The sequence below is a fragment of the Montipora capricornis genome, chromosome 8, assembly GCF_036669925.1.
Source record: "Montipora capricornis isolate CH-2021 chromosome 8, ASM3666992v2, whole genome shotgun sequence".
Classification (NCBI taxonomy): domain Eukaryota; kingdom Metazoa; phylum Cnidaria; class Anthozoa; order Scleractinia; family Acroporidae; genus Montipora; species Montipora capricornis.
Window position 1 is genome coordinate 4,654,581 of NC_090890.1, and position 17,933 is coordinate 4,672,513.

Below are 17,933 nucleotides of genomic sequence, written 5' to 3' on the forward strand. Positions count from 1 at the left end.
ACTTAGCAAGATTGTCCATCATACGACTGTATTTTTATTATCCTACGATTGTATTATTAAATTGTGAAATGATTATTTTTGCATGAAGGTGGACTTTTCAAGAAGCCTTATGGGCTCTTACAGGCTCCCTTGCCGTTCATCATTCAAAAAATGCCATTTGTAATCAATGTACTTTTTGCGAGGATAATAAACTAAAACATAAAATGAAATCTGAATGGAATTATAGCGCTAGCTTGCCCTTATATATATAAATGGCAAGACTGATCATTGCAAATTAATAAAACGAACCACTGAAACTAGTGAGCCTGTTTCGAAGTTTAAAATTTGTATCCATGAGTCGACAAATTTTAAAGTCCTCACTAACATGAACTAACTGCTAACATGTCAGAACTGACCGGCCAGACCATTCCCCTAGTTACGAGAATTTCAATTTAAAGCCAGATCAGTCAAATCTTAAATAGTATGCAAAAAGGAGATAGTTTTTTCTGCAAAAATTCTTTAGGAAAAGCCGATTTCATTTGCTAGCTGACTGGTCCGACTGGTCAGTTAGGACAAATGGAAAGCTCCCTAAGTAACTAAAACCTTCCCCTATTAATTTTATGATCATAGCTATAACAATATTCTCAAATCTGATTGGTTATCAACTGCCCTGATTTCACCCTTAATAGGACAGTACCGTAGCCTGGTGGTATGTCTGATAAACATCCCTTACGAATGTGGTTCCGCAAAGATTCTGTTTCGGTCAATGACGTTATTGGGCTGCTTGGGACGTTTACCCACCGCTGAAGAAACGACTCCAAGTGTTTCGCAATGACACCTTTTCCTGGAGTACTTTTGAGGCGTGTATCAACTTGGTCGTCGTTTAGTTCTTAGATATTTCCGGTCTTACCCTAAAGGGCCAGTTAAACGTAGTAGTCATAGTATCAAAATCCATGCATTTTGAAGTTCAAAGGTGTCAATGTTCAACAACTGACTGTTAGTTGTAGCTGCAGCAGTGTACCACAATCAGATCGGAGATCGGACATTAGTTTATTGTTCGTCACGGATTTGTGTAAAAGGGTGCGATTTAAAAGATGATTGATATTGGCCTATAGTTCGCCACGCCCGACGTTTTTCTATGCCTCGTCTAATGCAGCACCACAATACCCAGGCGAAAGCGCACCACTGACTAAAAAACAATGTTACAGTAATATGTTACAAAACAAGTAAGCTAAGCATCTACAAGAACCCCAAGCAGGCAAAGCATGTAAAGCAAGCCAAGCACCTCAAGCAAGCAAAGCACCCGGAGCAAGCAAAGCATCTAAAGATACCAAAGAACCTCAAGCAAGCAAAGCACGCAAAGCATCTCAAGTAAGCAATGCATCTAAAGATACCAAAGAACCTCAAGCAAGCAAAGCACCTCAAGTAAGCAAAGCACCCCAAGCAAGCGCATAACCTCAAGCAAGCAAGGCATCTGAAGCAACCAAAGCATCTCAAGCAAGCAAAGCACCTCAAGCAAGCGAAGAACCTCAAGCAAGCAAAGCATCTAAAGCAACCAACGAACCTCAAACAAGCAAAGCACCTCAAGCAAGCAAAGCAGCCCAATCGAGCAAGCAAAGCACCTCAAGGAAGCAAAGCACCTCAAGTAAGCAAAGCAAGTCAAGCAAGCAAAGCATGGAAAGCAAGCAAAGCAACTCATGCATTTGAAGCACCTTAAGCAACCTACATGTATGCACCTCAAGCAACCCAAGCACTTCAAGCAACCTAAGCACCTCAAGCAAACCAAGGAATCCAAGAAAGCAGCCCAAGCGTATAAGTATTGTTCGATTGTTGTTCATATGCTGGCGGCTAGTAGCAGACAACAGTAAGAGTACGAAATACTATTCTTTGAGAGTGCAAGACTCTTATTCAATGCAAGTATTTTTTAGAGTACAATAACTCTTTCAGTTTCAGGTGTAACCCACACCGATAGTTCAAGCCGATAAATACTGGCTTGTGAGAGCTTGTGAGATACCGCACCGGATTTCAAGCCAATAAATGCGTCTTAGCTTCAGTGCAGTCCGCACTAAACACAAACCGAGTCTAGATATGTTGGCTTGCGTGAGTAAACAACTCCCGTATCAATATCGCCGAGGAAACTCCACTCAGCGATGTCACCTGGATGAAATAACAAAGAACAAACAAGGCAGGAAAGTGTAGTTAATTTTCGAAATGAAAGAAAGAAAACCAATCACAAACAGCACGACAGAGCAATTTTGAAACATAAACAATTACAACTAATTTCCGACGGAAAGCTCTTCAAAATTTTCTCAAAACAGGAAAAACGACCGCAGGTTTAAATACACAACAACGACAACACGCTAGAAGCAATGGCCGACACTTGAACGACTTGCAATTACTAGTACCCAGTCTCATGCGACGATTTATACTCTCGGAGATTTGTCACGTGTCAAATTTCATCGCCTTTTACTTATGACAAATTTCATTTACAAAGCCTAAATTCTTTTTCGCAAAAATTCATTGATGAATAACGGATGAAAAACTACATTTGTGCAAAAAAGGATATTAATTTGCGTCGACGGAGACGCTTCCTAATTGAGTGGTTGGGTGTTCTCTCTGTTCGTGGTTGGCCCGTGCATGTTCCAAGCGCGTGAAATCGAGAAAAGAGGTTGTGTGTCGATCCAACACCCAGTGCGTCTCGCGAAACGGGGTTATTTCCGCTGCCACTTATTATCCTAGTTACATGATATTTGTAAGAACACCTGAATAGACATCACTTACATTAAACAGATAGGCTAACGACGAACAACTTTTCATCTGGTGTATTGTATGAGGAAGCCCAAGACTCATAACCTTTCAGCTTCTACTGGCGCCTTCCTAGCCACAGTTTTGTTGACAGTGTGGTGTAAATTATGTTAATATTCATGTGGCACAAAAAAAAAGTGGAAACCTAAACAGAATACTAATCAAATACACCATGAATAAAACGAAAAGGCCAGGAACCACGTTAACCTGCTGAAGAGTAACTTATTCCTCTAGTTTCCCTCCAATAATACTTTGAAATAATGACGGCAACATATTCTTCAAGTTTGCAATTGAGAAAAGGCGATTGTTCGATATTCCCAGCATTTTTTCATGACCACTTAATCTCACTGAGATTTTCACGAAGGGTTTAGTGCTGAGACGATCTCTGAAACCTAGCCAGACCAGTCTTTGATAATATAAAACTTAGAGAGCTAATTTGCTAGCCATTCAATAACTTACGTGCCACGATTGACTGCTAAAAGAAATAAAAATTCCTTAACTTTTAATATCTGAAAACGACAACATATGAAAAGTAAAGCTGCTAATACCGTATATGTTAAAACCACATTAAGTACAAAACTATATTCCCGGGCTCGAAACCGTTTCCTGGGAGATTAGATAGATTAAATGTTTCTCACCGTTTTTATACACAAAGAAAATTTTGACATTTTCTTTATCTGTGCACAATTTACCCATTGCACCAGTGAAATCGTCATCCAGGCCTGGGGTCTGTTTCACAAAACTCTGGAAAACTGTTCGGTTTTAGAAGCATTACTCAAATGTATTCTCTGCATGTCCATTTTAATAGCAATAGCTTTAATTGCAAACTACTGATCGTTAAAACCCTACTCTTCGCACAAAGCAGATTTTAAAGCCCCAAATGTTTCCTAGAGTCACGTGCAAAAACAGCTTCTGACTTCTGACTTTACTGCCTCCTGTGAAGCTACATGCAAAAACAGCTTTCGTAGGCGGTGATTACTTGCAGGGCTTACATCTGCTATGAATCCACATCTTTTTAGAGTCAATGTAAAAATATGTTATCTCGTCTCCAATATTGATTGACGTCTTGCAAATTGTGCACAATGAGCCAAACTGTGCTCGGACTGTTGTTACTCCTGGCCGGGAAACAGCAGCCTCCTGAGTTTGATTTGAACTCTGCATTAAAGGGCTCACATGAAGTGATGATGACAGGTTTTTTAATGATGGTGGTGTTTTCGGAAGAAACCAAGATCTACCTCATCTCCTCATTCAGGATATTTTCTCTTTCTACTTGGGCTTTGAAAGTCACTAACTCTTGGTGGGATTGCTGGCTGCAACAGTGTGTCATGGGATTCCATGCAGCTAACACCAGTTGTACAGAATTCACCTGCCCGTTCACTACTGCTTCCATCACTGGTAAATAATTCTTCCGAGGACAGCTGCAATTGAGTTTTGCTATCAGTCGAGGCCAGGTTCTCCTTCAGTTTTGTTTGACGTGCAATGGGAAGAGTTTCAATGGCTCTCTTCAAGTGGGCTGGATTGTTGATGATGAACACTTGTTTAATTCCACGAGTGACAGCTGTATAAACATGTTGCCAATTTTGATAGTGTGGCTGCCCAACCACATACACAAGAGTGTCAATCTCAGAACCCTGATAAATAAAAACGCAACAAAATACTCAGTGGGCAACAAGGCAACCATCTTTTATAGACATCAATTTTTTAAAATGGGATTTTGGCTGTACTTGTAGTTGAGTTACACTGGGGTTGACATTGGTTGACCCCCCCCCCCCCCTTCCTCCCCAAAAAAAAAAAAGTAAAAAAAAAAAAAAAAAAAACACTGCCAAATTTTGCACCCCCTACCCCTGCTATAGAAATGGAAAAAGTTCCTTGCAATTTCTCTGTGTGAGCTGGGTAGGGATATTCTAAATGCATACTGTGTAAATGGGTTCTTTCTGGAGATTTTGGTACGAAAACTGTGCCCAGCTGCCGAAACGTCAGTCCTATAGTCGTGTATAGACCATTCCAAGCATTACTTCTCAAATCAACTCCACAATAACCATTCCGTTTTTTTTGGAATAAGCGTTCTGTTATTTGATATCGGAAAAGCATCTGACCCCAGGATTCCTACACTGTAAACTCTGCAGCACATCCACTTGGTCACACTTGCTCACACAAATAACTGAATGGGTGAGTGAGTGGGTAAAAAAATCATCAAGTGAATGAAAAAGGCAATACCAGCAAATAACCATCTAACAAGACTGGTTAGGTGATTACAATAAAGGCAGTTATTTGGCTGTCAGAATGATGTCTTAAACTGACAAGTACCTGAAAGGTGTGGATAGTCCTTGCCCAAGCATGTGTAAGCTTAGCTGCCAGCAGTTCTCCAAATCTGATTTTAAACAACTTGTCACCATTGTCCACGCTGAAGAAAACTCTCTTTTTTCCAGAATTGTCTTGTTCTTCAATTACATCTTTGATGAAGAATATCTCTCCATTGCACAGCTTGACAGTTTTTCTTGTGTAAGCGTCATAGCATTCTCGATTCCTCTTTACACAGATTTTATCTCCAACTCTATAATCAGGTTTTCTATGACTGTCTACAATGGAATGTTCATTGTAATGTAAAGCACAAAGCTCATTGATAACTTTGCAGTCTTTTCGACGGAAAGCCACAAATTGTGAGGATCGGTGGTCCTGCAGGTCTTCGTTGTGCAGTACATCTTTTATGACATTCGTGACTGCATTGGTCTCACTGTCTTTAACATTATGCTTAGAGGTGTACGTCACTGAAAAGAACTTTCTCAGTGGATCAAATGTTGGCATTTGTCGCACTGAAATTTTGGCAGCATTTTGAACTATGAGTTCAGAGTCTGACCGGTGATTTGTCCTGAGGGAGACAGCAGCACCGTGTGCTTCAAGTCTTGTGTACATGTCACTGAGAAAGTTGCCTGGCTCGATAGATGGTAATTGGTTTATATCACCCAACAAGATCACCTGCTGCAATGACGCATATTTTTCCAAGCAGCTGATCAGTTTGGAAAATACTCTGACAGAAATCAGGCTACACTCATCACACACTAGCACACGAACTTTGCTAAACTTCCAATCATCTTTGCCCTCTTGTTCCCAGAATAAACAACTGTAAATGACAGAGTGAAGTGTGTGTGATGAAATTCCTGTTCGCTTGCTCAGAAGTGAAGCTGCCTTGCCTGTTGGTGCCGTAAGCAATACTTCATCTTCAATTTCTTTCATCATTTGTTCACTATCCTCCTCGTCACTTTGACTAACCATTTTCCTTCTCAGCGCCAATGATGCGGACAAGACATTTGAAACCACAAATGTTTTTCCACACCCACCACGACCTGACATGACAACTAAAGGCTTCTTTGTCATAAGATGGGCTGCCTTTATCTGGTCTTCATCCCCATTAAATGCCTAATGACAGTTTAAAAAAATGAAAAGGAGTAAGCTCTTCTTTATGAGAATGTCAGAAGTCAATACACACAAAAAGACATGAAAACGACAGGGTAACCTTTACATTATAATAATTTTATCTATGTGAATAAAAGATGTTTAATTAATGGCGTGACCATAAATTGTTTAAACAAGAAGCAGCAATGCATCCTTAACTTCCCCCTTTTATTTCCGTTTTACAAATAAAATATACCTTTCAATGAAGATTTTCTCAACAAAGAAAGTTGAAAGGTCCATTATTCGAGGCTAGTTCTGGTCGAATGCATTTGCAATCTTGAGTAAATATTTGATCTCTGATGATCTGAGACATGACTGTCACATCCTCTCTGGTCACATGCTTGTCACAGATTGCCTCATGACCATAGGTTAAAGTCACATCATTACTGGGTTGCCAGTATGGCAATCCCAGTCGGAAAGTGGGTGGGATTTGTTTGTTGTATTTTTATTATTATTTTTTTTTCCGTGTCGGTAAAAGTCTTGCCTGTCACTCCCCTGGTAAGTGGTGTCTTTGTGCATAGAGCCTTCTGCGCGTATTTTCTTAGGATCGAGAGGGTAGTGGAAATGCGTAGATTTCTCTGGTGGACACAGGAGAATCATTAACTTAGCCTGCAATGGCGTCGAAAGTCATGTAACGCGAAAGGCGTTTCAGTGGATCCTTAAATAAAATCTACCCTTATGGCGCTCAATAATGGAAAGTCAGTTGGATAAACTAGGCAGGCGGTGAAAAACCAACACCTGGAATCTCAAAAGCGACGAGTAATGGACTTCGACAAAAATCTATCGCCCGTCGAGCCGAAATCAAAGTGAGCTGTATTTCTAAAATAATATTTAACCAAGTTTGCTGTTATGTAGAACACTGAAACCAAATGGAAAATTCTCTGGTAACTTATGGGTTCAACAAAGGCAGAGAACGATTGAACGAATCGAACACCTTACGTGGATCTGTGATCAACTCTGCACAGTCTTCAGGTAAAAAAAATAATTGGAAATGTAACAGTCAAGAATTATTTGAAAGAAAGCTTGTCGTCTATTTTGTGCTTCATTATTCAAGGAAAAGGTTCTTCATGGAAACGGTTTGATCCTGAAATTTAGTTTGTTGCAATATTGCGCATATTTGACACAATTGAGTTTCTTCTCTTCACGCGCGTAATGAAATAGAAGGGGTTTTTGTCTCTAATAGCAAATATGTTGTTTGTTTCAAAAAATTGTTCGCTGGAAAAGGTGGCCTTTATGAATTTATCATGTTATATGATATGCGAGCTTAACTGGATAGTTTTTATGGCAATAGTAAAGCATTTTTTTGTCAAAATGAGGTTAGCGTCTTTCTGGTGTGTTAACTTAATTAAATCGTGAGTTTGTATTTGCCGTCTGCCGCGTAACCTTGATTTCCACTCTCACAATTACCCCCAGAACCTACTTTTTGCGTAGAATAAGCTTTTAGAATGATGTTCTTGTTTTGCATAAAGCAAGCTAACAAAATATGTACCTTGCTGAGTTTGCTTTTTTAGCGTTAATAGCATTTTCGGTCCGATGCTTCTGTTTTATGAGGGGTATATTGTTTTGGTCACACATCCAAACACTAACCCCGCTGGATAGGGATTAACTTCAGTGAACTTTGGTATTACAAAGCTGTCAGATGCTCAGAGGGCACGCTTAAACTTGTGGTGAAAAGAAGTTGTGAGGGAACTTGAAAATTATCAACATGTCAGCCCAGAAGCCAATGTTTCTCGCTTCTCTTTTATTTGTTATTCTTCAGAGACTGGAATGCTGTAGTTCAATACCACACAATTCAGTGCCTTCTGATTTTCTGTAACACGTACCACAGGCAACCCAGTGTATGCTTCACGGAAGCATCTCGTTTAACTTTAAAATATATTTATATGTTACTTACCAGCTGGGAGGTCGGTATAAAAAGAAACTGTGACCGAGGTCTTAAAAATGCTGCCCGAGGCCGCAGGCCGAGGACAGCTTTTTCAAGACCAAGGTCACAGTTTTTCCCTATACGGACCGACCCTTAGCTGGTAATAACTTTTTTTTTTTTTCCTCTCTGAAATCACTAGGGAATCCAAGAAACCACGACGGCTACGGGGACGAAAACGTCACTTCAAAATATTGAATATTGAGCCATCTAAAGTATTTCACGATTATTCCCTCTTGTTTACGTTTTGCAATATGGGCGAAGTACCCTATCACTGAATTGGTTCGGACAGATATGAAGTAAAGAGAGAGAATCAAAATTTACTGATGTATGCCTACGTTGTCGTCAGAACTTAAATTTGGTTATTTCAAGTTGTTGTTTGAAGGAGTACGGGAAGAAATGTACAAAAATGAGTGCCGCACGTGCAGTACGATGATTTGTCTCCTTTTAACCAATAATATCACTGCTTTTTAGCGTTGTCGTTGCCACAGCCGTCGTCGTTTCTTAAATTCCCTACTTTTTAAATTGTTGACTCGCACCGCGCTTGATAGCAAATGCAGTATGCGACTTACAATCTGAACGTTTCAAAGAGAAATATTTTTATTTGAATTCTATTTCCACGCCTCTTGTCGAATAAAAATCTGTTTTGAAACACTTACTTCGATCTGTACATGTACAGCTGTTTCGAGAAAGGTTGTCTAAAAGAAGCATTAAAAAATACGCGACAATGCCGAAAGGTTAGAGTCAAAGAAAACATGACGGCAATGCTGTTGAAAACGTCACCTAGAAATACATGCTCATGCTGTTACTGACATTGAGATACGAGTGAGTTTCAAAATTCAGTCAAATGATCCAGGCCATTCACAGAAAAGGCATGATTCTGACGAATTTAATCTTACTTGTTTTATGTCATGTTTTGGGGGACAGCTATTCTTAGAGCTATTTTCATAGCCCGAGTTATGTCGTAGAGTTAGAGTTAAGTTTCCAAAATCCTGAATTCACGATTTTGGACTGCCAAAATCCTGAATTCAAGATTTTGGAATTCAAGATTGGACTTCCAAAATCTTGAATTCAAGATTTTGGCAGTCCAATATCTTGAATTCAGGATTTGGAAGTCTTTAACTCTAACTCTAAGGCCCCGTCCACACAAAGACGATTGTAAACGCAAACGCTAGTAAACGCATATTTTTATCTCCGTCCACACGAAGACGATCATCGTTTACGGAGCGTTTTCACCCGTCCACACGAAAACGCTCGTAAACGCATAAAACGATGTCATACACCGAACGCGCATGCGCTATCGATTTGAGCTATCGATCTGACGTCAGCGTTTTCACAGCGTTTACGAAAATACACGTTTACGGCCGTCCACACGAAGACGCACAAACGTCGTTTTCAAATTTATCCACTTTGGAGAGTGTTTTCGATGCGTTTACGGTGAGCGTTTTCATCGTATTCGCCTAAACGCATAAAAAAGTTTGCGTTTACAATCGTCTTCGAGTGGAAGTCATAACTCCACTGAAATAACTCTATTGATATTTAACCTCCAAGTTTTGCAGAGAAAGTCGGAGAAATGTACCAAAAATCGTGGCGCACGTGCAAAGCCACCTGGTTTTGCTAATGAACCCTTTCGTTTTCGTATGTGTTTTGGTAGCTTGATGGCGAGAGAGAGCTTCAACATAAGCTTGCGCGTACTGCCACTTTATCAACGGTACATCCTTAGAACTCTTTCATCCAAGTAGCTCGCAAAAATAGTTCTTCACTGGACGGTCGTGGCATCTTCGATTCTGGGCGTTCAAAACAAGTTGAATTTAATTTACTGACTATCTCCCATACTACCTTTCGACATTGTCGCGAACGCTCTTACGCTTCTTTTGGACAACTTTTCTCGAAACAGCTGTATGTAAACGGAATCGGTGTCAAAAAATGGAAAATTAAGGTCATTACACAAGCTCACACTACCAGGGCTAGGATTCCGCCTGGATTGGCAGACAAGATAGAAAAATTCCGCCCGCTCCCAAAGCCGATCAGATTGCACAATTCGCAGAATTCCGTCCGCTCGCGCATTGAGAAAAAAATAATAAAAGATCTGATTCTGCGTTTTTTGCATTTTTCTCACAACTCCAATCAAGCTAATCATAACTTTACAATATAGTAATAACAATAACAACAACAACAATAATAATAATAATAATAATAATAATAATAATAATAATAATAATAAAAGAAAAATAAATGTGATAATCTGGCCCCAGTCGTTCGAACGGTGGATAGCGCTATCCCCCGTTTGAACAACTGCGGCCTGGTCTACAATGCTAAAATGAAGAGAAGAGATTAGAAACAACCAAACAACCAAATTCAATTGTATAAAAGGAAGATTAGGCAAAGGAAAGTCAGCTACTTTCCTTTTAAACTATTCTTGACACTATCGTACTTAAAGCGGAGCTCCGTGCGCGGAGCACCATTGTTAAGAAAATGACAGTCTAAGAATACTGTCGATGCGAGAAATCTTGGTTTTATAGCCATGACGTCATCGACCGTCCGTTCGTACGTCCACAACTCCATGTACGACAATGTGACCAGTATTATGCTAGTTTACAGGATACATCTTTGATATTGGACATCCATTCACTGGCGAAAAACGTCTGATTGGTCGAGGCCTTGTCATGTGACTCCAATACCTCAAATCAAACATGGCTGCCATTCGGTGTTTATTAAAAGACCCTTTTTCAGGCCAGTAAAACGGACGAACGTTTGACTGCGTAGTGCGTTTCTATGCCAGCGAGATTCTCTAAGCCAACAGTGCTACAAGGGAAATTTCTTTAAAAATTTCAAGGTCAACGCGAGTCTCGGTTGCTAGTGTTCGAGTGGAAATTCGTTTGTGGAGCTTACCAGCTAATGGATTACCATCTTGATTTCAATTCATGCGTTTATCTTTTAAAAAGTGGAGCAAAAAGATACCACTAAATTTCCAAATGGTTTCTCTTCCAACTAAATATTTACACACTGTTTCCGCGGGGGCCCGCATCTAACAGAAAATGTTAAGATTTTCGCATTGTTTTCCAAAATTAAGTTGTTAAAATTGCCATTCAAGTGGTCCATAAAGGAAAATTTATTAAGACCGAGGGGAAAATTAGAAATATATTTCAGTCGTTCAAAAATAAATTTTAAAGTGAATTTAGCAGTAATAATAACCGAAATCATACTTATCATGTCAAAGCACCTCATATTGGGTACACTAGAAGGAAAACCTTTTAGTTGCAATTATATTTTGTCATAGTTGTTCCAAGAAAAATGCCAATTGTTTGCTTTCCTCCAAATTATAGAAATAAACATAGATTAGGATAACTCTGAATAGCCAAAACAACAATATTCTAAGTTGAGAATTTGATTCAGTTGTCCAGCTTCCTAGCAGGGATAATTTTACTACAGCTAATAATACGCTTTCACCACATTGTAGTGGGTTAATGTGACAACAAAAAATACTTAATCAGGAATTGATTTTATCTTCCAGCAATAAAACAGCAGGAGGATATAAAATTTGGTATCTTCAGTTTAGAAAACTTGTTGAAGGTGATTCAGTGCCACCCTCCAAAACTTTTCACACTGGCATACTAAAGTACTTCCAGTACAACAAATTATTTAACCTCTCTTTGCGGACTCTGGTTGCAACACAGCTGCTTCAATAATTTTAATCCCCTTGCATTCGATTTAACTTTTAAAAAAACCATAACTTCATATTTCTGTAATAATCGTTCAAAGACATTGAGCAAAAGCATACAAAGCTACATTTAAAAGGGGCATAATCCCATGTTGCAGTTTTCTGGATAAGCCTTCACAGAAATAACTCCTGTTACCTTTCCATATGTAAAGAGGTCCCATGATTGAGTCAATTAGTCAATGAGTCTCACAGTTAATATAGCAATAATTTATTGATCAAGCCTAAGCTCTCGTTTCAGTGATAAGGCCTAAGCACTCTCTGAAATTTTAGCTTTCATTTTATGGGTTAGGGTAACTGCACTAACACATTAACTCATAAATACTTAAGACTCATACGTAAAAAATATTTCAACATTAGATGCAATGATTTTTTAGCAACTGCTGTAAATAATAGGAATCATTCCTACCATTTCAAAGAATGAATAAACTAAAGTTGAATGCAGTAAGTGTAAGAAGTAAAAAACGTGGTCCAATTTATTTAAGCTGTAATCAATTTCCGCCCTTGCTTTAGTCCTTGGATAGTGTTAAACAATTGTGGTGAAGTGAACAAACTACCCCAAGGGGGATTCCCTTACGAAAATGACAGGGGTTCTTGTTGTTCCAGGTAGCAAATCATTTCAAATTGAAGCAGATTGTGGGAGTACCGACTAGAAATAACGCCACCTTAGACCTTATATTCACGAACATGCATGAATTTTACAAGAAACCTGAAGCACATCCACCCTTTGGTCTATCTGACCATAGAGATCCAGGTACCAACAAGGGAAACGTCATCATTGGCTCTATTGACTGGCATGCCCTTTTCAGTGCCTTATACACCTGTGAAGATATGTGGAACTTATTCCGCAAGACCATTCACACAGGCTTAGACATTCTTATGCCGTTCAAAAGGACAAAACTTTGCAATGCTGACGCCCCATGGATGACACAAAAGCTAAAGTCGTTGATACTTAAAAGACAAAAGGCGTTTAACAGTAAAGGTAGTGGGTCATCGTCTTTTACGCACTACTGGAACCTTGTCAACAGGGTAAGAAAAGAATGTAGAGCAGAATATTATCAATCAAAAATTCAGCACCTCAAGGAAGAACAACCTAAGCAATGGTGGGCGGAGGTTAAACGTCTAAGTGGGATGAAAGTCCAAACCAACGACCTAGTCAACCATATCGATATCGAAGACTTTTCCGAACTGTCATCCAAAGACCAAGCAAACCTGATAAATACTACCTTTTTGGAACCTCTTAATCAATACAAGCTAGCAAGTCCACCCTCTTACCGTAATCTGGAAGAATTGTCTGAAATACCCACTGTGAGCGTGGAGCGTTTCCAAAAGGCACTGAATGGCTTAAATAAGCACAAAGCTTGTGGTCCCGATGAGATACCAAACTGGTTATTGACGGATTTTTCTGATATTCTTTCTCAGCCAATTGCCTCCATGATCAACGCATCTTACAAAGAACAGCAACTCCCGAAGATGTGGAAGACAGCCAATGTGACACCACTTCCAAAAACCAGGCTAGTGCAAGACCTTATCAAACAACTTAGACCAATATCACCCACACCCTGCCTGTCAAAGTTGGCCGAAGAATTTATAGTAACAGACTATACTAAACCGGCAATAATCCAAGTGATTGACCCCAACCAGTATGGAGTGATCCTAAGCTCATCAACATCTATGGCCCTGATCAGTATGTTGCATAATTGGATCTTAGGTACTGATGGAAATGGCGCAGAACCGTAAGATCTATATTGTTTGACTACCGAAAGGCATTCGATTATATAGACCACTCAATACTTGTTGATAAACTTTGTAGTCTGGCCATTCAAACCAGTGTAATCAATTGGGTCATAAATTTCCTGAGTGATAGACTGCAACGCGTCAAATTAGCAAATGACTGCTATTCAGACTGGGGTTCCGTCCCATCAGGTGTACCACAGGGCATCAAATTAGGTCCCTGGCTCTTTGCATTAATGATAAACGATCTGAAGCATGGTGCTCCGTCATACTGGAAATTCGTAGATGATACGACTGCATCTGAAATCGTACCTAAGGGTGGTGTAAGTGAAGCACAAGGTATAGTTAATGAAGTTACTACTTGGTCCAATAAGAACAGAGTCCAGTTACATCCTGATAAGTGTAAGGAGTTAAGATTAACCTTTTCCAAGCAGCCACCAACTTTTGATCCACTTATCATAAGTGGAAATGAGATTAAAGTAGTAAAATCAGCGAAATTACTTGGCGTTACCATAAGTAACGATTTGACATGGAACGAACATGTTGGTAATGTAATCAAGAAAGTTAACAAACGAATTCAGTTAAAGAGAGCTAAGGTGCCTCCAAAAGATCTTTCTCTTTTTTTATGTGACTTGCACTACATCAGTAATGGACTATGGGGTTGTGAGTTATTTTAATTCTTTACCTAAGTACCTTAAGTACGAATTTACACGAGTTGAAAAGAGAGCCATTTCAATTATATTGCCCGGATATGATTATATAGCAGGATTAGATAAGTTAGGACTGTCAACTGTAGAACTACACCATCAAAAATTGTGTGAACGATTTTTCCAATCAATAGAAACAAACAAGAGCCATATGATAAATTAAGGCAATTTACTACCTATGGAAAATATTTAACAATTATTCCATAAGCGCGCGTTGGATATGAGATGGTAAATAGCCAACGAGGCGCGTAGCGCCGAGTTGGCTATAACCACTCTCATATCCAACAAGCGCGAATGGAATAATTGTTTTATTAAATTCCTTACACTCCAAAAGTTTGAAAGTACGAAATACGAGCGAAAAAAGAGAGAAAATCCTAGCGAAATCGAAAAAAGTTGATGAAGATGCGATGTTGTGTAATACCTCGTGGTCAGACAGACGCAGACTCATCACAAGAACATTTCTTACCTTTTCGCTTATCTCTAAGCTTCGAAAGTGATCCAAACTTTCCACAAAAACGTTTTTCTTTTGCTTTATACCGAAAGAAATTTCGCTTTCTGGCGTAAACGTTTTTAGTTTAGCAACGCTAAGCGCAATCATTTACCATATAAGGTCAAACTAAGGTATATGAGCTGATAACCGAGATTGAGTGAACCAATCAGAGCACGAGAATTGCATTATCCGAGGTCGAGAATTTAATAACAATAAATATAATCTTAGGAATAAGCATAAATATAAAGCCCCGGTCGCTCGCACCAACCGGGCCAAGAATTCGTTCTTCCTGTCCATGTGTGGATGATATAGTATCCACCAGCATGGCCCGGGGGGACGTCTTCTTTGTCCCGGTTGGTGTTAGTGAACATTTTGAATACCTTATGTTTTCTTTTTTTTTATTGTTTTTAATTGTATTTATTGTAATAACAGAGTTATATATATATATATTTTAAAGAGAAATTATGTAATTCAGCTAGTCAGCTGCAAATAATTTTTAATAAACTACTACACCGTCAACGCTTTTCGTGTTCAGGTGGAAAACGGTTTGGAAGAGGTTTTCTTTCTGCATTTTCCCCTGGTTTCAATTCAGTTTGACATATCATGAAATATGTGGTCCACACTGGTGGCTACGCAGTTATTCAAGTCAAGCATCGGAGGGATATCAACTTAAAGCTGAGAGTGTATTTTTAATTTGCTTAGAGCTGCTTTTTTTCTCTGTATTACAATTTTTGGCATATCTTTAGACGATCCGATAAGGTTACATGATCCCTGGAGGACCTATGACTAGAACAGAAATGAAAGGAGAGCGAAAGAGAACGACAACGACAAAACAGAATACCAGTAATAGCTCCACAAATTCTTTCCTTGGGCACTAAACCGTATGTTATTTTTACGGATGCGTTATTTAAAGTGGATGCATATATAATTATTTTTAAAAAGTGGTTTGTTCAGGAATTTTACAACATTAGCAAAATAGGTATTGAAAGCAACAAGCTTAGAGTAAGTGATAAGGTGGTTATTTTCGAAAATCTTAATGACAAATTTGCTTGCAGTTAGCTCAAAATGTATTGTTTCTTTAATTCCTTTCCATATCATTTTACCATCACTTACATTACCAAAGAATAACGAGTATATTATTGCTTTTTAGATCTACTGAGTAGGTGGTTCAATTTGTTTCTATAAACTTTGAATTCGTTGTGATAATAAATAGATTTAGACTTAATGAATTTTGAAACCAATTTTTTTTTTATCTTAAGAGACTTCCTTAAAGCAGGGGTTATCCAAGGTTTAGATGTCAATTTAATTTCTTTTCTGCTTAGTTGTTTAATGGGTATGTGCCTATCAACAATACTGGAAACCTCAGAATAGAAAGAACTAAACATGCTATTAGGACTTGTGTCAGATGCAAAGATCCTTTGCCAGTCTAAAGCTAGATTGCATCTCGCCGATTAGAGCTTCCTGATTAAAGGTAGAATAATCTCTTTTGAACAATTTAAAGCTATGTGGAAGTGGGGAAAATTTATTAAAAATAAGAAATATGGTAGGTGGTCAGTTAGGTCATAAACTACTTAAAGTGAAATGTTCCAGAGAATTAAAAAATATGTTATCAATTAAAGTTGCTGAGTGCAGGTCTGTAATTCTAGTTGGCTGCGAAAATTAAAAGTTGAAAGACAGAAGAGCCTAAAAATCATCAGTATCTTTATGGGATTGTACTTAATTGTAGAAGATCTACATTAAAATCACTCATAACTACACAGAATTTACTGGAGAAATAACCATATCGATCATGATATTAAGTTATTGCATAAAATTATTCAGATTACTATTTGGATGCCTATAAATTACCCCACAGAGCAGGTTGGGGCGCCCAGTATTCTGAACTTCAATCCAGAGGGCTTAAAAATCAACAGTTGATTTAGTAAGGTCAGATAGAATTGTGAAATCTAAACCATTAGAAACATAAAAGCCGACACCCCCAGCATTAAGATAGCAAGGCTGAGAAATGAAAGAGTATTCAGGTTAATTAGTATTGGTTATAGGCGTCTGATCTGCTATGATTTTAGTTTCAGTTAAGCCAAATTTGGGAATAGAATACAGGGAATACAATTCAGAAAGCATCTTGAGTAGATTATCAAAATTTGCTACATTACAATTTAATTACAGAAAAGGATTGGTTATTTTGCAAGCACTCGGCTATATCATGATTGGTATATGAAAATCATGAGTACTGCAATAGGAGAAATCTTGATCTACCAGCATGTTAAAATCGAGATTGATAGCAGTAATATGGGGAATAGTACTCCCCAGTGGAGACGAAATTCTAAACCTTGGAAAAGATTGAGATAATTCCGTAGCCTTACTAGAGGCCGATAAGGGCTCAAAGCACTTTGAACAAACCATTTACAAACATCACATACATGTAAATAGATGGTAACCTTTTAGTACTTAACTAATTTGAATTGATCCTGTAGCCCTTAGCTTTTCAATATCATCCTTGCTCTTAATATTAAAGACTGGAGTAACATTGGCTTCTCTCAAAGAGATTTTGCCATTATTCGTCCATATGAATATAAAATTCATGTCCTTTTTTGCAGCAAGGGAGTCCTTGAAAGGGTCACGATTCTTCTCCGTAATGTTTTGCTGCTAACGGCTACGGACAATACAAAAGATTTGAACCATTTGCAAAAGCTTTTAAAAATAAAAATTACAATTTACCTGCGGCTATTTCGATTCTTTATGAACAATTCTTTTTGTGGAGAAGAGCATTTATTTCCCCGTGGAACTTCAGACCTTCGAATTGAATCTTGAAAGATTTTCTTAAAATTCCTCCAAAAGCAACTGAAGAATAATTTGAATAGCAACAGTGGTGTATTCCCACACAAATCTTGACTTCAGGTTAAGTGACTTAACTTCATAAGACCTTGTACATGATTCCGATCATGCAAGAGCAGAAATACTTTCAAGTGTGACGTTAAATCATGAAACGCAAGGATTTTCCTGTCAATCAAATAGCAGGCTACCATGTTTTGGATGCTAACGGCTATGGGCAATGCCAATGATTTACACCATTTGAAAAAATTATAAAAAAGGAAAATGAGATGAAAATGAGATGCCCAGCAATTT

The 17,933-nt window shown here is 38.5% G+C and overlaps 1 protein-coding gene across 1 annotated transcript in view; it reads right to left on the bottom strand.

Annotated features, from left to right (window-relative positions):
* Positions 1-3,995: 3,995 nt before the first annotated feature.
* LOC138059374 (DNA helicase B-like) overlaps positions 3,996-17,933 on the bottom strand; it is a 31,569-nt gene continuing 17,631 nt past the window's right edge. The window contains exons 3-4 of the mRNA XM_068904967.1: positions 5,092-6,201; positions 3,996-4,415 (exon numbers count right to left, since the gene is read on the bottom strand). Of these exons, the coding sequence (XP_068761068.1) occupies positions 4,029-4,415; positions 5,092-6,201 (1,497 nt within the window). The 3' untranslated portion in view covers positions 3,996-4,028. The remainder of the gene's footprint in view (positions 4,416-5,091; positions 6,202-17,933) is intronic.